This window comes from Mustelus asterias, chromosome 1, assembly GCF_964213995.1.
Source record: "Mustelus asterias chromosome 1, sMusAst1.hap1.1, whole genome shotgun sequence".
NCBI lineage: Eukaryota > Metazoa > Chordata > Chondrichthyes > Carcharhiniformes > Triakidae > Mustelus > Mustelus asterias.
Genome location: NC_135801.1, coordinates 165,240,479 through 165,266,459, shown reverse-complemented (window position 1 = coordinate 165,266,459; position 25,981 = coordinate 165,240,479). Strand labels below are relative to the sequence as shown.

At 43.3% G+C, this 25,981-nt stretch overlaps 1 protein-coding gene across 1 annotated transcript in view; it reads right to left on the bottom strand.

The window, feature by feature from the left end:
• Positions 1-705: 705 nt before the first annotated feature.
• The window catches only part of cfap53 (cilia and flagella associated protein 53), a 44,899-nt gene continuing 19,623 nt past the window's right edge, over positions 706-25,981 (bottom strand). Inside the window, exons 4-8 of the mRNA XM_078227690.1 lie at positions 18,197-18,500; positions 14,148-14,366; positions 13,358-13,574; positions 10,047-10,149; positions 706-946 (exon numbers count right to left, since the gene is read on the bottom strand). Coding sequence (XP_078083816.1) covers positions 706-946; positions 10,047-10,149; positions 13,358-13,574; positions 14,148-14,366; positions 18,197-18,500 — 1,084 coding nt within the window. The remainder of the gene's footprint in view (positions 947-10,046; positions 10,150-13,357; positions 13,575-14,147; positions 14,367-18,196; positions 18,501-25,981) is intronic.

Below are 25,981 nucleotides of genomic sequence, written 5' to 3'. Positions count from 1 at the left end.
TTCAAATATGGAGAAAGTTGATCTGAGACAGAGCTGACCTTTGGGAAAAATGATAGGTGAGAGATGGAGCAATTGTTAGTTGACAATGGTTTTCAAAGGAATGGGACAATGTGTTGTGTGAGCGAACCATTTATAATTTCAGCCAGCCCTGAAGAGAAGCTGATTCCATGACCTTTGATATTTGGGGGCAGCATGTGGTGAGGAAGCAAAAGGACCTAAGGACAGAGGCCTCTGTGGTGACCCCGCAGGGTAGGAGAGATAGAAATATTCTGCCTTTATTGGAACATAATAACCAAGTATAGTCAGTATCACAGAAGTGAGCCATGGGAACAGAAGATAGAAGAGGTTAAAGTGATTGCTAGTATCAAACAAGATTGAGAGGTTGAGGAGGGAAAATGAGATAAAATACAATAGCTATTGTTTCCAAGAATAACATTGATGACTTTGAACAAGGTGTCATCATGCTGTGCCCTATCGTTTAGTATGTGAGGAGTCAGACAAACACAAAAAAACATACATCTTTCTAATTCAACATTTTATTGCCTGTAATTATTATAATAGCTGTTAGTGTCATGCAGTAACATACAATAAACTCAAAATTTCATCCTAAAGTACTATTTCTACTGAGTTAAAATACTACTTGAATTGTCATTACAAATCAAAACAAAAACTACAGCCTATGTTCATGTGGTAGCAATATTAATTCTAACATACTTCATTCAACTTAGGGTTGATGCAATTTTCCCTCCTCCAGGGATGAATTTTGTCACTGCTTGTATAAGGTTGAGAAAGGGAGTCCTGAAGTTTTTTCTGGTAAGCTGCCTCTTCCAGCTTTCCTGCCTCCAGCTCTCGCTGTTCTTCTGCCTTCTTTATTTCAGCCTGTTGCTTCTGATACCTCATTTGAGCCAGGAGGTCCTGCCGATATAACTTGTTTGTTTGCTTCGCCCTGTGATCAAGAAAAGGAGTCATATACATTGTCATTGTCTCTCCCAGTGCCTACAGGCCACATGAGGCAGACAGAGCACATAATTGTGTCTTGCCCCATTGCTAGAATTTCCTGGGACAGCTTGCTAGTCTGTTGCTACTCAATCTTTGACCACATTATGAACATATGCTCCCTGGCCATCAAGTCCCGGGTGGAAATCGAACCTGGAATCATTGGCTCAGAGGCAGGGATGCTACCCATCGCACCACTAAACCTTTCAGGTACAGTACCAATGTAGAATCCTTCATTAATTGTTTCTCTCTATTGTGAGAGTGTGGACTTATTGCATTATTAGAAATAGTTGGTGAAACTGGTTCTACAACCAACTTGAGGGGCAAATCTGTGGTACATCTGGAGGTGGGTTCAGGTTGGATGCGTGTCCTGAATGATGAAGGTGTGGCCAGAAAAAAATGTTTTTTATGATTTAAGTTGGTAAGGAGTACTTAAATGTTACTTCCGGGAGAGGGGGAACCCTTAGGCCTTATTGAAAAAAGAGGGAGCAACATATGGAAGCAAACTACAGTAGCAAGGTTGTATGAAGAGAAAGTTAATCTGGGTTATTAGAGGCAGAGAAAGGAGAATTTGGAATGGGGAAAAAGGAAATGCCTAAGATGGTTCAACAAATATTTTGTGTTGGTCATCACAATTAGCTGTAAGTAGCAGCTATACTCAGTCTCAACACATCTAGAGAGGAGAGGATAGAGAGGAGAAATAACATTCAAACAGAGCTCCTTCTGCTGTCAGTATGCAGTGCCCTAACGAGTGGTGAGAACAAGAACCACAAAATCAGGCCGCCACAAGTAGCCTGCTGGCATAATCGGTATGATTAGGCCAATATTCAAAGAATTTCACAACCATGGACCTTACGTGCACTCTCAGTTTTAGCAGAAAAAGGATGGGGTCAAAACCATGTGGAAAAATAAGAGCCAAAGTCACCTGGAGGTTGCTACCATCAGTCTTCATGTACTCCCACATCAACTGCATGGTGGCACAGTGGCAAACACTGTTGCCTCACAGCACCAGGGACCCGGGTTCAATTCCGACCTCAGGTAACTGTGTGGAGTTTACACATTCTCCCCGTGTCTGCGTGGGTTTCTTCTGGGTGCTCCAGTTTCCCCCACACTCCAAATATGTGCACGTGAGGTGGATCGGTCATGCTAACTTGCCCCTTTGTGTCCCAAGATGTGTAGGTTTTCTTCTGCACAGTAGGGATTCTATGATTCTATGAACCTTCTGGGAAAATAAACTAAGAAAACCCTGGTGGCTACAGTAGGGTTGCACCCAGAAATGTCCAGGTCACACATGTTTATTTCCACTACCCCGCCCTCCCCACCAACTCCTGCCGGAGCTGGCAGGGTCAGTGAGTCGGCACTTAATTTGTATGGGGTCAGTAGGTGCCCTCCAGTGCCAGGCAGCCAGGAAATTCAGTGCGGCTTGCCTCAAGGAGGGTGCTGATGAGCAATCCAAGTAGCACCGTGAAAAACCAGCTATGCAAGGATGCTGATCTAAAAATATTTTAATAATAACACTTATCTTAACTTTGATACCTCCTCAGTGGAGCCCCTCTGGATACTGGTATGCTTAATGAGATAAAGCGTACCAGGGAAGTTGTATCTTCCTAACCTCCGCTCTCTCTGCTAGGGTGATCTTCTAAGGTTTTTTTTCAAAAGGTTGGTGCAAATTCTGTCCTCTTACAATGCCAACAGACAACAACCAGAATTAACAGGGACCATGTGTAAGCTGTTGAGTTCTCCCGCAGTCTGCTGGAACAATGGCTGGAACTCCTAAGCATATTTGGGGGCACATCTTGGAAATTCAAACTGGGCAAAATTTTATGTTCATCTGCCGGCAGGTTTGGGGGGATGTGGGGGGTGCAAAATTTCTTGGGAGGCTTTCCAATGGATTCCTGCCCACCCCGACCTCGGTACAATTTCATGCTCGATGAACGAGGCTCGCCTGCCTTTGCCCAATTGAGGCTTTTAAGAGGCCAATTTTTGACCAATTGTGGGCTGTTTTCTGTCCACTCAGCCTCAATCTTTGGGTGGAAGGAGTTTAGTGACAAGCAAAGATTTGGAAATGAACCCTGTTCAGACCTTGGATGGGGAGGAGGATGGGGGTGGTATGCCTCCATCGGCAGCCTCTGTTTAACATTGGGTGCCTCCCCCCACAAATAGTCTGACCCCTGCATGGACTCCTTGCCCCCTCAGCCCACTCGACTAACACCCCAGTGCCCCTCTTTCCACCTCCGAGGCCTTACTTCTCCCCGCCTTGAGAGAATCAAAACTTACCTGGTTTTGGACTCCTGGGACTTGGGCTCTGGGGACTGATTGCAGTCCCAGTCCTGTCCACTGCAGATTCTGGCACTGTAGGGATGAGAGAGCTGCCTGTCGTACAGATTGGCACAGTAAGAAGTCTCACAACACCAGGTTAAAGTCCAACAGGTTTATTTGGTAGCAAAAGCCACTAGCTTTCGGAACAGGCTGTTCCTTCATCAGGTGAGTGGCACTCACCTGACGAAGGGGCAGCAAGCGCTCCGAAAGCGAGTGGCTTTTGCTACCAAATAAACCTATTGGACTTTAACCTGGTGTTGTGAGACTTCTTACTGTGTTTACCCCAGTGCAACGCCGGCATCTCCACATCATGACAGGTTGGCTGGCAGCTCTCTGCAGGGGCTACTTTCGCCCAAGTGAAAGGCAAAAGTTCTGCCTGAAGCCAATTAACACACATTGAAGGGTTAAATAGCTGGCAGGCAGCCAATGTGGGTGGCGATGTTCTTCGCCAACTCTTTGGATGACAGGAAGGGAATCCTCACCATCTGAAAAATCCTGGTCATTGCTTTAAAGGAGTCTTTTTATCAACTAGGTGGGTGAGATTTCCCCTTACTAATAGTCAACTTGCACCATCTGCTGACCATTCTGATGCATTACATTGTTTCATCTTTTTACAGTAAAAGATTCTTTTTTTTATCTTCCCAAGCCTAATGGTGTATTAGACAGACAATGTTAAGTCTGTTTCCATGGCTAGTTTTTTCCTGGAACAGGTCACTAGTCTGTCATCAGAGCATAAAGCTTGAGGGGCGCCACTCCACATCAAACATGGCTGACCAGGAGACTCTCCCGCTCTTATCACCTGCCACTGGCAGAAGGATTTGCAGGTTGATAGTTAACCTGCTTGGTGACATTGTGAACGCACCTTCCTAGGACGTCAACTCCTGGTATGGGACTCGAACCCAGAGCTTCTGGCTCAGAGTCAGGGATGCTACCGACTCCACCACAAAGATTACCATATTGGTTAAAAAAATCCTTGTACCTTCCATTCCTAGCTAGCAGTCTATCTAATCTTTATTTTTTCTCCAAAGCTCTGAATCATGCCTACACTTACTTGTTTCAAACTCACCAATATAGCTTCCAGCGCATCCAATCCCAAGACACTGAGTAGTCAAAGTCACATATGACATTTGTGATATCTTCTGACTATCCCCCATCATTCTCCTTGATCTCTTCAACCTCATATAATCATAGAATTATACAGCGCAGAAGAGGCCCTTCAGCCCATCGAGTCTGCACAGACACATTAGAAACACCTGAACTTCTACCTAATCCCATCTGCGAGCACTTGGCTCATAGACTTGAATGTTATGATGTGCCAAGTGCTCATCCAGATACTTTTTAAAAGGATGTGAGGCAACCCGCCTCTGCCACCCTCCCAGGCAGCGCATTCCAGACCGTCACCACCCTCTGGGTAAAAAAGCTTTTCCTCACATCCCCCCTAAACCTCCTGTCCCTCACCTTGAACATGTGTCCTCTTGTGACTGACCCTTTAACTAAAGGGAACAGCTGCTCCTTATCCACTCTGTCCATGTCTCTCATAATGTTGTGCATCTTGGTCAGGTCGCCCCTCAGTCTTCTCTGCTCCAACAAAAACATCCCAAACCTATCCAACCTCTCTTCATTATTTAAATGTTCCATCTCAGGCAGCATCCTGGGGAATCTCCTCTGCACCCCCGCTAGTGCAATCACTTCTTTCTGATAATGTGGCGACCAGAACTGCACACAGTACTCTAGCTGTGGCCTCACCAAAGTTCCATACAACTCCAACATGACCTCTCTGCTTTTGTAATTTATGCCTTGATTGACAAAGGCAAGTGTCCCATATGCCTTTTTCACCACTGTACTTACATGCCCTTCCGCTTTCAGAGATCTGTGGACAAACACCCAAGGTCCCTTTGTTAGGCATGACCTCCCTCTGACGAAGCTCTGCTTCTCCAAGTGGAGATAAATGCTCTCCTTCAGAAGTTTCTCTAATAGTTTTTCTACAACTGACGTGAGATTTACTGATCTGTAGTTTATCTCTACAGGCCTTCTTAAATAGCGGAACCACATTAGCTGTTCTCAGTCATCTGGCACCTCTCCTATGGCCAGGGAGGAGTTGACAATTTGGTCAGAGCCCCTGCAATCTCCTCCCTTGTCTCCCACAGCAGCCTATGGTACAATTCATCTTGACCTGGAGATTTATTCACTTTTAAGGCTGCCAACACCTCCAACACCTTGTCCTTCCCGTGACATTTCTGTTCATCATTCCATCTCCACAACCTTATATCTGCTCCTTCCACTGATATCTGTTATAAAAATGCAATCTTTTAATGCTGCTCCATATAAGAAGTTATTCATTGGGAAAGCAAATAAGGGCATGGAGCTCAGAGCAGCTGATTTATCAATGTTTCTAATTTCCAATAATTAGGTGGGTTGGGTGTCCTTTAGTATAAAGGCTGGCTAGTTAAGTGCTTCATTAGCACTTAATTCTGACGGGCCTTCCCTAATGGAGGCAATGCAAGGCTCCTGCTAGTTCTCCAGCTTGTGGGTGAGAGAAACATCATCACCAACGGCAAATTCTGCTAAATGAGGCAGGTTTGGAGGAGAAGAGAACTGCGTCACAGAACAAATATCCATAGATTCTTTACTGAGCATCAGGTGACACCAAACACTGTGGCAGACAAATTATAACAGGATGTGGAATAGATAGGTTCTGAGGAAGTTTTTAATGATGGGAAAAGTGGCAAACCAAGAGGATTTTGAGAAGGGGAGTACAGTTCTGGGGCATGTTGACTGCCAGTTGGCAGGTGGTAGAAGGCTACAATCAGTAATGCTCCAGGTTGATTCCCAGGAAACTTAAAGGTCAGGTGTTGGGATTGTAGTCTGATCACCTGATTAGGGCAATGAGAAGAGGCTGCGAAGGCTTACTTGAGGAGGCAATGGCAGCATTCCTGCTACTCCTAACTCACAGGATTGCTAGAAAAAGTACTTATCTGTTTGATCTTGCTGCTCCTGTCTTCATTTTCCTGCTGATTTCACTTTATATATGACACACATATGACCAAAGATGGAAGTGCAGAGAGTGCGTCCTGGGGGGAAAGCTTAGAGAATACCGCAGAGATTGGCTGAAGCAGGTTCATTTGAAAAAGAGGAATAAAGCCTTTAAGGTCGATAAATTTTGGAAGCGGGAGCCGTTAAAGGTTGGCAAGGACAAAGAGAGTGGGAATGTAGATATTTACAGAGAATAGGATCAGAGCAACAGTGTTCTGGATGAGTTAGAGTTTAGGTAGAATTCTGGAGGTCTATAAGCACATCTTAGAATAAGCCAAACAAGCTGAAGGAGTTTCAGTGGTGATTTGGGTGAGTTGAAATGGAGTATGTTATGCAGCTGGAGTAAATAGACATGGTAATGGAGCAGATATAAGGTTTGAAGCACTGTTAGGGTGTGTTAAACATAGAACATAGAACATTACAGCGCAGTACAGGCCCTTCGGCCCTCGATGTTGCGCCGACCAGTGGTACCAATCTAAAGCCCCTCTAATCTACACTATTCCAATATCATCCATATGTTTATCCAATAACCACTTGAACGCTCTCAACGTTGACGAGTCCACCACTGCTGCAGGCAGGGCATTCCACGCCCTTACTACTCTCTGAGTGAAGAACCTACCTCTAACATCTGTCCTATATCTCTCACCCCTCAATTTAAAGCTATGTCCCCTCGTGCTAGCCAACACCATCCGAGGAAAAAGGCTCTCACTATCCACCCTATCTAATCCTCTGATCATCTTGTATGCCTCTATTAAGTCACTTCTTAACCTTCTTCTCTCTAACGAAGACAACCTCAAGCCCCTCAGCCTTTCCTCATACGATTTTCCCACCATACCAGGCAACATCCTGGTAAATCTCGTCTGCACCCTTTCCAACACTTCCACATCTTTCCTATAATACGGCGACCAGAACTGTACGCAATACTCCAAATGCGGCCGCACCAGAGTTTTGTACAGTTGCAGCATGACCTCCTGGCTCCGAAACTCAATCCCTCTACCAAGAAAAGCTAACACACCGTATGCCTTCTTAACAACCCTATCAACCTGGGTGCCAACTTTCAAGGATCTACGCACATGGACACCCAGATCCCTCTGTTCATCCACACTACCAAGTATCTTACCATTAGCCCAGTACTCTGTATTCCTGTTACTCCTTCCAAAGTGAATCACCTCACATTTTTCCGCATTAAATTCCATTTGCCACCTCTCAGCCCAGCTCTGCAGCTTATCTATGTCCCTCTGTAACCTGCCACTTCCCTCCGCACTGTCTACAACTCCACCGACTTTAGTGTCATCCGCAAATTTACTAATCCATCCTTCCACGCCCTCATCCAAGTCATGAATAAAAATTACAAACAGCAGTGGCCCCAAAACAGATCCTTGCGGTACACCACTAGTAACTGAACTCCAGGATGAATATTTCCCATCAACCACCACCTTTTGTTTTCTTACAGCTAGCCAATTCCTGATCCAAACCACTAAATCACCCTCAATCCCATGTGTCCGTATTTCCTTCAAAAGCTTACCATGGGGAACCTTATCAAACGCTTTGCTGAAATCCATATACACCACATCAACCACTTTACCCTCATCCACCTCTTTGGTCACCTTCTCAAAGAACTCAATAAGGTTTGTGAGGCACGACCTACCCTTCACAAAACCGTGCTGACTATCCCTAATCAAATTATTCCTTTCCAGGTGATTATAAATCCTATCTCTTATAATCCTTTCCAATACTTTGCCCACAACAGAGGTAAGGCTCACCGGTCTATAATTACCAGGGTTGTCCCTACTCCCCTTCTTGAACAAGGGGACAACATTTGCTATCTTCCAGTCTTCTGGCACTGTTCCTGTAGACAATGACGACACAAAGATCAAAGCCAAAGGCTCTGCAATCTCCTCTCTAGCCTCCCAGAGAATCCTAGGATAAATCCCATCCGGCCCAGGGGACTTATCTATTTTTACACTTTCCAGAATTGCTAACACCTCCTCCTTATGAACATCAATCCCATCCAGTCCAACAGCCTGCATCTCAGTACTCCCCTCAACAACACTGTCCCTCTCCAGTGTGAATACCGACAAAAAATATTCATTTAGTGCCTCTCCTATCTCTTCAGACTCCACGCACAACTTCCCAATCCTGTCCTTGACTGGCCCTAATCTTACCCTAGTCATTCTTTTACTCCTGACATACCTATAGAAAGCTTTAGGGTTTTCCTTGATCCTACCTGCCAAAGACTTCTCATGTCCCCTCCTGGCTCTTCTTAACTCTTTCTTTAGGTCCTTCCTGACTAACTTGTAACTCTCAAGCGCCCTAACTGAGCCTTCACGTCTCATCTTAACATAAGTCTCCTTCTTCCTCTTCACAAGAGATTCAACCTCCTTAGTAAACCACGGTTCCCTCACACGTCTGCTTCCTCCCTGCCTGACAGGTACATATTTATCAAGGACGCATCGTAGCTATTCCTTGAACAAGTTCCACATTACAATTGTGCCCATCCCCTGCAGTTTCCTTCCCCAACCTATGCCAGCTAAATCTCGCCTAATCGCATCATAATTTCCTTTCCCCCAGCTATAACTCTTGCCCTTTGGTATATACCTATCCTTTTCCATCGCTAAAGTAAACGTAATCGAATTGTGGTCACTGTCATCAAAGTGCTCACCTACCTCCAAATCTAACACCTGGCCTGGTTCATTACCCAGTACCAAATCCAATGTGGCCTCGCCTCTTGTTGGTCTATCTACATACTGCGTCAGGAAGCCTTCCTGCACACACTGGACAAAAACCGACCCCTCTAAAGTACTCAAACTATAGCTTTTCCAGTCAATATTTGTAAAGTTAAAGTCCCCCAGTACAACTACCCTGTTACTTTCGCTCCTATCCAGAATCATCTTTGCAATCTTTTCCTCTACATCTCTGGAACTTTTCGGAGGTCTATAAAAAACTCCCAACAGGGTGACCTCTCCTTTCCTGTTTCTAACCTCAGCCCAAACTACCTCAGCCCAAACTACCTCAGTAGACAAGTCCTCATTAAATGTCCTTTCAGCCACCGTAATACTGTCCTTGACTAACAATGCCACACCTCCTCCTCTTTTACCACCTTCCCTGCACTTACTGAAACATCTAAACCCCGGAACCTGCAACAACCATTCCTGTCCCTGCTCTATCCATGTCTCCGAGATGGCCACAACATCGAAATCCCAGGTACCAACCCATGCTCCAAGCTCACCCACCTTATTCTGGATGCTCCTGGCGTTGAAGTATACACACTTCAAACCGCCTTCCTGCCTGCCAGTACACTCCTGCGACCCTGAAACCTCATCCATGACCTGACTACTCTCAACCTCCTGTACACCGGAGCTACAATTCAGGTACCCACCCCCTGCTGAATTAGTTTAAACCTGAGTGAAGTTTGTGCCATCCAATTAACTTTAACCAGGAAAAAGATATTTTCTGCATTATCATTGATTACAAAAGTCAGACGAAGCCATGTATTTTAAAGTTAAATTGATATTAATATAGAGCCTTTGTGGACTTCAGCTGTTTCTGAGCCCACGGCCCATCAACAAGCATCACTATTTAATGTGTGATTATATAAGCATTTCACACTTGGATCTTATGGTCTTGCAACTTTAACAAACAGATAATTTTTACATTCTCTTGGTAATCCACAGCATATATACCCCACAACCACATACTTGGCCAATTTTTCTTCTTCCACTTTTTCCTGCTGTTCAATAGATTGAATCAGTTTTTCTCGCTCCTTTGCCACCTGTTCTGGGTTCTTTGTATTCTTCTCCACTGAAAAGAGAAAGCAAACTGTACATCATCCATCACCTCATAATTACATTCAAGGGGTAGTGATGGGTTGGCTGAGTGGGGCAGGAAGAAGATTAGGGAGATGAGATTAACATCCATCAAGCGCATTGTCAAGAAGGTTAAGTGAGAGAGGTGGATGGGCAATTGCTGTTTGTAACACGACAGCAACAGGTGTTTCAATGGGGCACTTCAAATACTGAGAGCAATAGAATCACCAAATTGAACCAGCACAGAAAGAGGCTATTCGACCTGTCATATCTATACTGGCTCTCTGAATGAGCAAATAACCTCATACCTACGCCTTCTCCTTGTAACCCTGCACATTCTTCCTTTTCAGATAATAAACCAATTCCCTCTTGGTGCAACACATTCCAGTTCTTTACTACTCACTGCATGAAAATGTTTATCCTCATGTCTCCATTTCTTCCTTTGCTAATTACCTTAAGTCTGTACCTTCTTGCTCTCAATCCTTTCAGCAGTGGGAACTGTTTTCCCATGCCTACTCTGTCCACTTTCCTCATGATTTTGAATACCTATATCAAAACTCTTCTCATGTTCTCTTTTGCAAGGAAAACAATTCCAACTTCTCCAAAACCTCTTCAGTATCTAAAGTTCCTCATCCCTTAGGGCCATTCTCATGGGTCTTTTTAGCAGCCTTTCTAATGTCTTTCCTAAGGCGTGGCCCCCCCAGGACAACATAATATTCCAGTTGAGGGCTGAAGAAGTTTTGAGTCCAGGATGAAAACAGGACTGGATTTATTTCTCGATCAAAAGCTACAAAATTGTTATTGCTTTAATTAGAATGTTGCAGGAGTCCAGTGATGGCCATGTCCTTCATGGTACAAAGAGCCCATTCTCAAAAATGTCACATAATGATCTAATGACCTTGATATTAACCCTCACAAAGGAGAGGGACACGCTGATCGGAGGGGTATGTAAACCCTCTCGAGCAAGTCATCATTACTAGGGGGAAGTGTTAGGTGTATTAAAAAGCATTAAGGTAGATAAATCCCCAGGTCCAGATGGCATCTATCCCAGATTACTGAGGGAGACAAGAGAGGAAATTGCTGGCCTCGAACAGAAATCTTTGTTTCCTCGTTGGCCACGGGTGAGGTCCCAGAGGATTGGAGGATAGCTGATGTTGTCCCGTTATTTAAGAAGAGTAGAGAGGATAACCCAGGTAATTATAGGCCAGTGATCTTGATGTCAGTGAGAGTGAAATTGTTGGAGAAGATTCTTAAGGATAGGATCTATACACATTTGGAACTGAATGGTCTTATTAGCGACGGACAGCATGGTTTTCAATGAGGGCAGTCATGTCTCAATAATTTGATTTTTTGAAGAGGTGGCAAAAATGATTGATGAGGGAACGGCTGTGGATGTTGTCTGCATGGACTTTAGTAAAGCATTTGACAAGATCTCTCATGGCAGGCTGGTGCAAAAGGTTAAATCACACGGGATCAAGGGTGAACTAGCTAGATGGATTTAGAACTGGCTTGGGCATAGAAGACAGAGGCAGCGGAAGGGTGTTTTTCTGAATGGAGGTCTGTAACTAATGGTGTTCCGCAGGAATCAGTGCTGGGACCTCTGCTGTTTGTAATATATATAAATGACTTGAAAGAAAACACAGCTGGTCTAATTAGCAAGTTTGCGGATGATTGACAGATTGACCGAGTTGCAGATAGTGATGAAGATTGTCAGAGAATACAGCAAGATATAGATAGGCTGGAAAATTAGGCGGAGAAATGGCGATGGAATTTAATCTGGGCAAATGCGAGGTGATGCATTTTGGCAGATCCAATTCAGGTGGGAGCTATAAAATAAATGGCAGAACCATCAGGAGTATAGATACACAGAGAGACCTAGGAGTACAGGTCCACAGGTCTTTAAAAGTGGCAGCACAGGTGGAAAAGGTAGTGAAGAAAGCACATGGCATGTTTGCCTTCATCGGCCGGGGCATCGAGTATACAAATTGGCAAATTATGTTACAGTTATATAAAATGTTGGTTAGGCCACATTTGGAATACTGTGTCCAATTCTGGTCACCATACTACCAGACGGACGTGGAGGCTTTGGAGGGATTACAGAAAAGGTTTGTACCAGGATGTTGCCTGGTATGGAGGATATTATGAAGAGAGATTGAATAAACTGGAATTATTCTCCCTGGAAAGACGGAGGCTGAGAGGCAACCTGATAGAAGTTTATAAAATGATGCGGGGCATAAATAAGGTGAACAGTTGGAAGCTTTTTCCCAGGGCAGAAATAGCAATTACAATTACAGGAGAGGCGATGGCCTAGTAGTATTATTGCTCGACTATTAATCCAGAAACTCAGATAATGTTCTGGAGACCTGGGTTCAAATCCTGACACGGTAGATGGTGGAATTTGAATTCAATAAAAAATATCTGGAATTAAGAATATACTAATGGCCATGAAACCATTGTTGATTGTCAGAAAAACCCATCTGGTTCACTAATGTTCTTTAGTGAAGGAAATCTGCTGTCCTTAGCTGGTCTGGCCTACATGTGACTCCAGAGCCACAGCCTTTGACAAAATGTCAGCTCTTTTCTCTCCTGACAGATGCTGCCAGACCTGCTGAGATTTTCCAGCATTTTCTCTTTTGGTTTCAGATTCCAGCATCCGCAGTAATTTGCTTTTATCTAGTGGTTGACTCTCAACTGCCCTCTGAAATGGCCTCACAAGCCACTCAGTTGTATCAATCGCTACAAAGTCTCAACTAAGAAATGAAGCTGGGCAGACCACCTGGCATCAACCTAGGCAACAGAAAAGACAATGGCAAAACAAACAGCCCTGCAAAGTCCTCCTTACTAACATCTGGGGGCTAGTGCCAAAATTGGGAGAGCTGTCTCACAGACTAGTCAAGCAACATCCTGACATAGTCACGTTCACAGAATAATATCTTACACATGACACCCCAGACAACTCCATTACCATCCCTGGATATGTCTTGACCACTGGCATCCTTACCAATCTGCCGGCTGCAGATGCATCTGTCCATGATAACAGGTGTCAGGGAATGATGGGTGATTTAACTTTACCCTTGACAGGAATTTGTGGAGTGTTGGTAGGTTTTTAGATTGACTAGCCCATTTTCCTGATTACAGAATCAAGTATATAATTTGACAAAATAACAAGAAATGTTTGGGGAAAGGCTAAATAAATGACTTACAATGTTCCTGAATTTGAATCTTGCGTGTTTCCATCACTTCCTTCTTGAGCTGATCTAGAGCCTCTTTCTTTAGGCGTATCTGTTCATTGCGTTTGGCCCAAGTTTTCTCCACATCCTCGTCAATAAGCCGGTTTGTTTCCTCTTCATGACGCCTTTCATCATCTGCCTTCTGAGCCAAATATTTTCGATACATCTGCATTTCTCTTCGCAGGTCCAGCTAAGAAAGAATTGTTTTTAAATGAATAGAATTGTGAGCAAAATTAGATTTTCCCCTTGCTCTCCAATGGGCTACAAACAAGCCAACTTGTGGTGTAGATATGCACACATTGTCATTAGATGTAGATAGAATCTAACTAAGGAGTGTTTGACATTGGATAAAATTGAGGCCAGCCCAAGGAACAGAAATACAGCACCTGAGTGACTAAAATAGCAGGCAGCATTGTTAGAGAGGAACAGAGCTATAATGTAGGCGTGGATGGAGTGACAGAGAACATTCCAAAACAACCACACTGAAGTAAAGGCCTCACGGCCAGTGCAGAGGATGAAGACTGAGGAATTGCAGAGAAGTGTTTGAAATAAGTTTCTAAGCGATTTAAATAAATTAGGTAGGAGGTACTATCCCTGAAGGGACCAAAATTGTATCAAATAAGTATCTAGTATTTATAAGTATCATATAAGAAAATAATAAATATGAGGGGTACTGAGATAACACTACATGTGATAAAGTAACATAGACATGCATACTTTTTCCTTTTATATCTTGTGGTACAGTATGAATCATCTCACTTACCTTTTTCTGCAATTGTTCCTTGGCATCATCAGCACTTTCCTTCAGTGCATGTTCCTTTATCTTTGTATCAAGTGCCCGCTCCTCTTCCTCCTCTTTCGCTAATCGTTTTTCCTTCAGTGCCATTGATTTGTTCAAATTATCCCGGAATTCCTTCTGTTTCTGAGCCTTCTCCCTCGCCAGCCGTTCATCTTCCAACTTTGAAAGACGTTGCTTTTCTCTCTGTGACAAGTGTACAGCTCCAATAAGAGAGGTGACTGATCTCTAACACTTTCTATGCTTCTGGAATATATTTAAAATAATTCTAAAAAACTTATAAAGACATTGATGCCAAATTTTGTCATCTGGTCCAACAGATTTTCACAATAGCTTAGATAAACCCCCTCAAAAAGGTGAATATTTATTAAGCTGAAATGTGAACTCTGTTTCCCTTCATTAAATTCTGCATGACTTGCTGATCACTTGCACCATTTTCTGCCCATATTTTTTGTAAGTTCCATTCAGCCTTGAAAGTGCAGAGCCTCAGCCTTCTCATTACCAGGCCATGTCAGAATGAATGACTAGAACAGCGGTTCCCAGTTTCCAGGCCCATAAGAAACCCCAATATATGATTGGAGGCCAGTATGCCAAAAGTGGAAGTGGCCACCACAGACTGGGGAAGCATCCTGGACTGCCAAATATCTCTTTTTAAAATAACGTTTAAATTGCATGGGGATGGGTGGGGTGAATCCATGGGTCTTTGGGGTGAGATATTTGCACATTAACCCCACAAAACTGTTTGGCGGACACCAGTAGTTAGAATGTACGCTTTAATGCTGAAACTGCAGCCCAAATAGCTTCAAGGACATTATTTTGAAAATCATTCTTCATAGTAAGTTTATCCTTCTCATTACCAATCTTTATCCCACAATGAGAACTTGAATCATAGAACCATAGAAAATTACAGCTCAGAAACAGGCCTTTTGGCCCTTCTTGTCTGTGCCGAACCATTTCTTTCCTAGTTCCACTGACCTGCACTTGGACCATATCCCTCCACACCCCTCTCATCCATGAACCCGTCCAAGTTTTCTTAAATGTTAAAAGCATTTACCACTTTATCCGGCAGCTCATTCCACACTCCCACCACTCTCTGCGTGAAGAAGCACCCCCTTATATTCCCTTTAAACTTTTCTCCTTTCACTCTTAACCCATGCCCTCTGGTTTTTTTCTCCCCTAGCCTCAGTGGAAAAAGCCTGCTTGCATTCACTCTATCTATACCCATCAAAATTTTATACACCTCTATCAAATCTCCCCTCATTCTTCTACGCTCCAGGGAATAAAGACCCAACCTATTCAATCTCTCTCTGTAACTCAGTTTCTCAAGTCCCGGCAACATCCTTGTGAACCTTCTCTGCACTCTTTCAACCTTATTTACATCCTTCCTGTAACTAGGCGACCAAAACTGTAATCAAATAAAATAATCTGAATTTCACTCTATGTAAATTTTTCTGGTTGATCTCCCACTAGATTGTTGCACCCACATTCAGCTACATATCCAACCTGTGAAAATCAGGCAGCTCAGAGCAAAGATGGACAGGAGTCTGTTTTGCTGAAGCTATAATTGTTTTGTATTGCACTTTACTTCCGGTAGTATGGATCAGACAGGTGTCCACCTCAAAAATGTGGGCACCTCATTTACGTGTTAATTTAGGGGCAGGAACATCTGCACATTATTCCCTGCTGCTCTGACTGGCAGGAAATCAAATACGAATTAAGACCATGTGAAATAAACATTCAGGTTTGAGAAATATTTTGATTGTTTGAAAAGGGCACAGTACTATCGTGTATTTTAGATATTTCTTATTTTCTTCGGCAGGTCTTTACGTTCTCATGAATCCTTGTGCCAATTGTTATAATTGGTTATTCACTTTGATCCCTACACTATTACTGGCAGTAATGGGAATTGCCCTATGTTTGGAAAAAGAGAAGGAATAATAAATAGTTGCCAGGCATATGCGGCTGCATAAAGATGTCTCTGCCCACCCTCTGGTATCTTCACATTTGCATGTAAAGGCAGAGATCTTTGCTTCGGCAACTGATTACTGCATAAAACAGCTTCTCTTCCTAATGTAAACTAGGACAGTATTCCCAATGGTGCCACTAAGATGTGTGAATGCCTGAGTAGTAGTATTGTGTGCTTTCCTGGAAGAATCAGAATATGATGTGGATGAAGGAGCAGCGCTCCGAAAGCTAATGGCATTTGGTACCAAATAAACCTGTTGGACTTTAACCTGGTGTTGTTAAAACTCTTACAGAATCAGAATATGCCATGTGTTCAGTGGTACACTATGAAAGAAGGCATGCTCGAATGATTGGTCACTCTAGCAAAAATGCCGCCAACTTCAGATCTGAAACATACTTTGTGATAACCACAAACAACCACCTTCACAGGTCTGGATCAGCAGAGAGCCAGACACAGATTTGCATTGTCTCTGTAAAAAAAACCTGCAGCTACCATACATCATGGGGTTGAGACAATCATTGACACCACTTGTCAGCTAATCCCTGAAACTTGACTCCTCCATGCAGACATATTACAGTGTTAACCTGTGGGGTGGTATTGTGATAGGCTTCCCAACAGCCATCTCATGCAGCACTACCTCCACTTTAGCAGCCATCATACACTTCTCTGCAGCCTCACTAATGTGGCTGGATGTTATTTACCAATGAATATGGCTGTACTTGAGGTCCTTCAGTATTTTTGTCCCATATTCTCACACTTCCTTTTAATCGTTAAGCACACTTACACACATTGTTCCACTCCCACTAATAGTGTGCTCCATGCACCAATAAATTTTGCATCTGAAGTTATGCAAATAAGTCAATCTCAGATAAATAACTGGAAATAAATGTATTTCTCCCTAAAATCTGTCATTAATTATTCCAATCATGACTGTACCAATGTTAGAATAAATTTGGACTACAGTTTCAGGAAACTAGCATTTCAAATCCCACTTTCAACTGACATTTACAATGACTTCTCTGGCTGTCAGAATTTAACTTCCCTGTAATAAAACAGAAAATGCGAGAAAAACTCAGCAGGTTTGGCAACATCTGTGGACAGAGAAACAGAGTTAACATTTCAAATCTAATATGAAAATTCAGAATTCCAGCACTTTCCGTTTTTATTTCAGATCTCCAGCTCTGCAGTATCTTGTTTTTTTTTAGCTGCCCTGTAGTTGGAAGACCAAAATCTCCTACAAGCAGTCTCTCCTATCAGTGTTAAAGTGCACCTCTTTCTCTCACAACAGTTTCACAACCCTCCCAATGTCTACATAATTACACTGAGAGTGAAAATGTTTCTTGTTGGTGCCAATGGCTTTCCTATACTCAAAAGGCTGAATCATATTCCTTTTTAAAATGGATGGAAGAAACGAGGTTCTAAAAATAAAGAGCAAACATAAATAAAAATCTTCTGGGTACAGGATATATAAAAAAAGTTCTCCTCAAAGGTCATTAAGCTTACCCTGAATAATAATGTCTTTTAGATTCAGAAGGTCTCAAGTTCAATTCCTGATCGACGCTGAATTAGCTGACTGTAGTAAGGTGGTGATGGATTTATCTTTGGGTTAGGGTTGGGGAAGAATGGCCATGATTCCCATCTGATTACTATCATGCTGAAAAATCCGTACATATGGACTGACGATATTTGTAACAACCAAATCGCTTAAACAAAGATTCACACTTGAACAATGGCTACCAAGATGGAAAAAAAAATTCACCCAACATCCATGCCTGTACCCAGCAAGGAATCAATGGCCCAGGAGTTTGACAGCAAAGGTCTTCAAGATGATGGGTCTTGTAATTCAGGTGTGAAGGCTGTACCTTGCAATCACGATTGACCCATACTGAATTTCTAGGCCATCGTCTTTAGTGGTTAAAGAAAATTGACATAGAGAAGAAAAAATGTATATGAGAGAATTGGCACCTCAGGTGGATGAGATGAGAACAAGACCAATAAAGAGGTGAGATAATATGCATCCCTGCTCAGACAATTTACATTATTTTCTTACCATAATCTTTGCATCTTCTTGTATCCGCCGTTTCTGATCCATGCGCTTCACATCATTTTCTGCCATTTGTTGGTGTAGACCAGCCTGGACTTCTTGCTGTTTCTCATATTGCTCCTTCATTTCCCTTTCTATTCTCTCCTCTTTAGTAAGCCGATCCTTCTCCCACAACTCTTGATAGATTTGCTCTTCATCCTTCTGCTGATTCTGCAGTTTCTTGTTGAACTCTATTTGTGCCTCCCTATCCTTGACCAACTCTAGCTCTCGCTGATGTGATAGCTTTGTCTGCAACTCCTCACACTGCTCTCTGAAATATATATATATATAGACATGAGTCATAGGTGGAGTAATGGAAATACTGATACAATTGAAACATTCTGATATAAATAGCTTGAATATGGTAACAGTGGTTATGTTACTGGACTTAATGAAAGATCTTGGACTTTTCAATAAAGATTTTTAATGTATAGTATATAATTTTAATAAATATTTTTAAGAATGACTATAAAAATGTACTTGAAACTCTCCCTTACTTGGTATTGTCAAGACGAGAAAAGTCAGAATTTGGCAAAATAAGTTAATTGATCATGTCCTCCCAAGGATCATGGACTGCGACATTGGCATTTTTGCTGAGTTAACAAACAGGACGTGTCAGCAAGACTGACCTTAGTAAGAAGAAACCCAAGATCTTGGGTTCATGTCACACTATCTGTAACCCCCACAACTTGCCTGGACTTGCAAAATCTCACTAGCTGTCCTGACTGGGACAATACACATCTCTTTAACCTGTGCTTAACGATTTCTCCACTCACATTGTCTATACCTTTAAGACTTGATTAGCTGTAAAAACTCGCATTCCAATCATTATTCTGTAAGTTGAGTTTGTGTCTCTGTATGCCCTGTTTGTGAGCAGATCTCCCACTCCACCTGACGAAGGGGCAGCATTCCGAAAGCTAGTAGCTTTTGCTACCAAATAAACAACCTGGTGTTGTTAGACTTCTTACAAGGGAGGTGCCAGAGGACTGGAGAATAGCTAATGTGGTTCTGCTATTTAAGAAGGGTTGTAGAGATAAACCAGGAAACTACAGACCAGTGAGTCTCATGTCGGCGGTAAGGAACCTATTGGAGAAAATTACAATGGAGAGAATCTTGGAGGCAAAGCTTGATCAGGAATAGTCAGCCTGGCTTTGTCAGAGGGAGGTTATGCCAAACAAATTTGATTGAATTTTTTTGAGGAGGTGACTGGGTGTGTCGATGAGGATACTGCAGTTGATATAGTTCATATGGATTTCAGCAAAGCCTTTGACAAGGGAGACTTGTAAAGAAGCCAAATGCACATGGGATACAGGGTGATTTGACAATGTGGATTCAAAATTGGCTCAGTTGTAGCAGACAGAGGGTGATGACAGAAGGCTGCTTCAGTGACTGGAAGCCAGTGTTCAGTAGTGTACCACAGTGATCTGTGCTGGACCATTTATATAAACAACATAGATGACTATGAGGAGTAGGATTAGTAAGTTTGCAGATGACACAAAAATTGGCGGGTGGTTAACAGTGAAGAGGAGTGTCTTGGGCTACAAGAAGATATAGACAGAATGGTCAAATGGGCAGATAAGTGGCAGATGGAATTTAATCCTGAAAAGTGTGAGGTGATATACTTTGGAAGGGGTAATTTGACAAGGAAATATTCAATGAACAGCATGACATCAGGAAATTCTGAGGAACAAAGAGACCTTGGTGTGTTTGTCCATAGATTTCTGAAGGTGGAAAAGAATGTTAGTGGGGTGGGACACTTGTCTTTATCAATTAAGACATAGATTACAAAAGCTGGGAGGTCATGTTGAAATTGTATGGAACTTTGGTGAGGCCACAGCTGGAGTGTGGCAGTTCTGGTCGCCACATTATAAGGAAGGATATGATTGCACTGAAGAGGATGCAGAGGAGATTCACCAGGATGGTGCTTGGGATGGATCATTTAAATTATGAAGAGGGGTTGGATATATTTGGGTTGTTTTCATTAGAGCAGAGAAGCCTGAGGGGTGACCTGATCAAGGTGTACAAGATCAAGAGGGGCATGGACATGATGAATCGGGAGCAGTTGTTCCCCTTAGCTGAAGGGTCAGTCACGCAGGGACATAGTTCAAGTTGTGGAGCAGGAGAATTAGGGGGGATTTATGGGAAAACATTTTTACCCAGAGTGAGGTGACAGTCTGGAATGTGCTGCCTGGGAAGATGGTGGAGATGAGTTGCTTCTCATCCTTTAAAAAGCAGCAGGATGAGCAGTTAGCACGTCATAATATTCAGGACTTTGGGCCAAGTGCTGGTAATGGGATTAGGTAGGTAGGTAAGGTGTTTCTCACATGATGGGCTGAAGGGCCTCTGCTGCACTGTGGGATTCTGTGATTGTACAGTACAACAAGGTAATTTTCAAACAAATACATATAGGGATAAAAAGAAAAAAACCCAACATGGTTGGTTTAGATTATTCATTTTATCCAGCACCTCCCACCATACAAGTAATGAGAGGATATACTGAAGGATGGGGGGGATATCAGTATAGCAGGATAACAAGAAACAGCCACAATTGGCTCAGCAAGATATGGCCAAACTCACAGGATAAGAGAAACAAAGCTACAGAACTTATTACAGGAACAAGTCTTTAAAGTAGCTACTGTCATTGCTTATTCAACCACAAAAAATGCAGGACATTGGCACAGTTAAAATGGTGATTAAACCACCAAGAATTTTTGTGCCACATTTGGATGTGCACCAAAGCATGATTCCCCCACCCCTAGCCATCTTAGATGCCAATGATACAATGCAATGTCTCCTCCCAGGATATATAGTCTGTTTGTGCTATAACAGGAGTTAATCATAGGTCATATAACCCCAAAACAACTGGAACATTAACAGGAAACCATCAAAGATTCTTTAACCCCAAAATAACCAAAGTACAAAAGAGATATGTGACACCATAAGATCTAAAGGGAGAGTTTCCTTACCCACTATAAGGACTTATAAGGCTAGACCCACCACCTCTATTCCATATCACATGCCCACCACCCTGCTATGACACTACTCATCTTAACCATGAACAAAGTAAAGGGTACCAAAAATATACTCCTTCATTGTAAATGCAAGGATTACAACACAAAAAACAACTTACTAAATATCACACAACCCTAATGTCATACAACCAATGTAGTGCACACATCCCAGTAGAACGAAGGAGACCCATTATCAGTCCACAAACAAGAAAATATCCCTGCACTGCAAACACTGAATCCCAAGGATTTGAATTTGACACAGGGCCAAAAGCAAAATGGGAAGACTCCATTACCCATCCCACTTCCCTGGTAGCACAAATCCAGGCCAAGATTAAAGGCAAACTAAGGTCTCCCTTACTCCTCTAGCAGAGCATACTGGTGGATAAATTCCATCATAAATAAATGAACATCCCCTATTTTCAAAGGATAACAGGTGATATACGCCACAGTGCTCATATATCATATACCCTTATCAGGATAAAAGACAACATCATTAAATCAGAAGGACAATCACAAGAGATAAAAGTCCAGGATTAATGACAAACTGCAGGATAATATAGCCATTCACGGAGCTTAAGAAGGCTAAAACCATGAGAGGATTGTCGAGCAACATCAAGGATCCATCCAGATATTCCACTGAACTTGAAACTCCCAGCTTTCAAACCAAGATTGTGAGCGCATGACAGCCAGTTCTCAAATTCAACCGGGAATTCATCCCCAGAAGAGGGATCGCCAGTGTCCTGGTACATGAATCACAAAACATTAGCATCTACGTACAGCAAGTGGTTAGGAAGGCAAATGGAATGTTGTAATTCATTGCAAGGAGAATGGAATACAAAGATGAGCTGCTGCATTATTCCCCCAACATTTCTATTATTGATCTGAACACAGCCGCAGAAGATGAACATTAAAGCCTTGGTGATTGGTTTCTGTAAAATAAAGTTTTTGTCTTCATCCTCTGAAGGAAAAAAAGTACACTGATGCTGACAAATTTAAGTTACTGAACGGCAGAAGGAAGATGCAAAATGTAAGGCTTCACGTATCCACCAATTTTCTCGGAAGCAAAGCCACAGGAGCAGTGGAAAACTGAAGTTGAGATGTGGACACAGTTACTTCATCACTCAAAACAAAGTAAAGTATGGCTTCAGCTTTGTCATTACTAGCAAAGAGTAAAATTAGGAATAAGGTGTTTTCAGAATGGAACCTGAATGATATGTCAGGAGATACTGGATAGGTGCAGGAAAAATAGGGTTGTTGTAGTGGGAGACTTCAATTTCCCTGGTATAGACTGGAAATCGCTGAGAGCTGGGACTCTGAATGGGGAGGAATTTGTAAATTGCGTACAGGAAGGTTCTTTGGAACAATATGTAGATAGCCCAACTAGAGAGGGGGCTATACTGGACCCAGTACTGGGGAATGAGCCCGGTCAGGTCTTCAAAGTTTCAGTAGGGGAACATGTGGCAAATAGTGACCACAATTTTGTTAGCTTTAGGATAGCGATGGAAATGGATGAGTGGTGTCCCAAGGGTAAGGTGTTGGATTGGGGGAAGGCTAACTTTAGTGGGATTAGGCAGAAATTGGCAGCTGTTGATTGGGAGAGGCTGTTTGAGGGTAAATCCACATCTGGCATGTGGGAGTCTTTTAAGGAATAGTTGTTAGGGCTGCAGGACAGGCATGTGCCTGTAAAAAAGGATAGGAAGGGTAGGATTCGAGAACCATGGATAACCAGGGAAATTGAGGGACTGGTCAAAAAGAAAAGAAAGGCATACGTTAGGTCCAGGCAGCTAAAAACGGACGGAGCTCTGGAGGAACACAAAGAAAGTAGGAAAGAACTCAAACGAGGAATTAGAAGGGCAAAAAGGGGTCACGAAATGTCCTTGGCTGACAGGATTAAGGAGAATCTCAAGGCATTTTATTCATACGTTAGGAACAAAAGGGTTGTCAGGGAAAAAATCGGACCTCTCAGGGACAAAAGTGGAGAATTATGCTTAGAGCCCAAAGAAGTAGGGGAGATCCTAAATGAATACTTTGCGTCGGTATTCACAAAGGAGGGATGTGTTGACTGGGAGTGTCTCGGAGGGGAGTGTTGAACCGTTGGAGAAAATCTCCATTACAAGGGAGGAAGTGTTAGGTTTTTTAGAGAATATAAAGACTGACAAATCCCCAGGGCCTGATGGAATCTATCCAAGGCTGCTCAGGGAGACAAGAGATGAAATCGCTGAGCCTCTGACGCAAATCTTTGTCTCGTCACTGGACACAGGTGAGGTCCCAGAGGATTGGAGGATAGCTAATGTGGTCCCGTTATTTAAGAAGGGTAGGAAGGATAACCCGGGAAATTATAGACCGGTGAGCTTGACGTCCGTGATAGGGAAGTTGTTGGAGAGGATTCTTAGAGATAGGATGTATGCGCATTTAGAAAGGAATAAACTTATTAACAATAGTCAGCATGGTTTTGTGAGAGGGAGATCATGCCTCACTAACCTGGTGGAGTTTTTTGAAGAAGTGACTAGAATGGTTGACGAGGGAAGAGCCATGGATGTCGTCTATATGGACTTTAGTAAAGCGTTTGACAAAGTACCTCATGGTAGGTTGGTGCAAAAGGTTGGATTTCATGGGATAAAGGGGGCGGTGGCTAGATGGGTGGAGAACTGGCTTGGTCACAGAATGTGGAGATGCCGGCGTTGGACTGGGGTAAACACAGTAAGAAGTTTAACAACACCAGGTTAAAGTCCAACAGGTTTATTTGGTAGCAAAAGCCACACAAGCTTTCGGAGCTCTAAGCCCCTTCTTCAGGTGAGTGGGAATTCTGTTCACAAACAGAGCATATAAAGACACAGACTCAATTTACATGAATAATGGTTGGAATGCGAATACTTACAACTAATCAAGTCTTTAAGAAACAAAACAATGTGAGTGGAGAGAGCATCAAGACAGGCTAAAAAGATGTGTATTGTCTCCAGACAAGACAGCCAGTGAAACTCTGCAGGTCCACGCAACTGTGGGAGTTACAAATAGTGTGACATGAACCCAATATCCCGGTTGAGGCCGTCCTCGTGTGTGCGGAACTTGGCTATCAGTTTCTGCTCAGCGACTCTGCGCTGTCATGTGTCGCTAAGGCCGCCTTGGAGAACGCTTACCCGAATATCAGAGGCCGAATGCACGTGACCGCTGAAGTGCTCCCCAACAGGAAGAACCAACAGTGAAAAACCGCACCGACCTCCTCAGAAGACAAACACGGGACATGGTGGACAGAGTACCCTTTGTCGTCCAGTACTTCCCCGGAGCGGAGCGGAGAAGCTACGGCATCTCCTTCGGAGCCTTCATCATGTCATTGATGAAGACGAACATCTCGCCAAGGCCATCCCCACACCCCCACTTCTTGCCTTCAAACAACCACGCAACCTCAAACAGACCATTGCCGCAGCAAAGTACCCAGCCTTCAGGAGAACAGTGACCACGACACCACACAACCCTCCCACAGCAACCTCTGCAAGACATGCCGCATCATCGAAACAGATGCCATCATCTCACGTGAGAACACCACCCACCAGGTACACGGTACATACTCTTGCAACTCGGCCAACTTTGTCTACCCGATACGTTGCAGGAAAGGATGTCCCGAGGCATGGTACATTGGGGAAACTATGCAGAAGCTGCGACAATGGATGAATGAACACTGCTCGACAATCACCAGGCAAGACTGTTCTCTTCCTGTTGGGGAGCACTTCAGCGGTCATGGGCATTCGGCCTCTGATATTCGGGTAAGCGTTCTCCAAGGCGGCCTTCGCGACACACGACAGCGCAGAGTCGCTGAGCAGAAACTGATAGCCAAGTTCCGCTCACACGAGGACGGCCTCAACCGGGATATTGGGTTCATGTCACACTATTTGTAACTCCCACAGTTGCGTGGACCTGCAGAGTTTCACTGGCTGTCTTGTCTGGAGACAATACACATCTTTTTAGCCTGTCTTGATGCTCTCTCCACTCACATTGTTTTGTTTCTTAAAGACTTGATTAGTTGTAAGTATTCGCATTCCAACCATTATTCATGTAAATTGAGTCTGTGTCTTTATATGCTCTGTTTGTGAACAGAATTCCCACTCACCTGAAGAAGGGGCTTAGAGCTCCGAAAGCTTGTGTGGCTTTTGCTACCAAATAAACCTGTTGGACTTTAACCTGGTGTTGTTAAACTTCTTACTTTGGTCACAGAAGACAGAGGGTGGTAGTGGAAGGGTCTTTTTCCGGCTGGAGGCCTGTGACTAGTGGTGTTCCGCAGGGCTCTGTATTGGGACCTCTGCTGTTTGTGATTTATACAAACGATCTGGAAGAAGGTGTAACTGGGGTGATCAGTAAGTTTGCAGACAGCACGAAATTGGCAGGACTTGCAGATAGTGAGAAACATTGTCAGAGGCTTCAGATGGATATAGATAGGCTGGAAATTTGGGCAAAGAAATGGCAGATGGAGTTCAATCCAGATAAATGTGAAGTGATGCATTTTGGTAGAGCTAATGTAAGGGGGAGCTATACGATAAATGGCAGAACCATAAAGGGTGTAGATACGCAGAGGGACCTGGGTGTGCAAGTCCACAGATCCTTGAAGGTGACGTCACAGGTGGAGAAAGTGGTGAAGAAGGCATATGGCATGCTTGCCTTTATAGGACGGGGCATAGAGTATAAAAGTTGGGGTCTGATGTTGCAGATGTATGGAACGTTGGTTCGGCCGCATTTGGAATACTGCGTC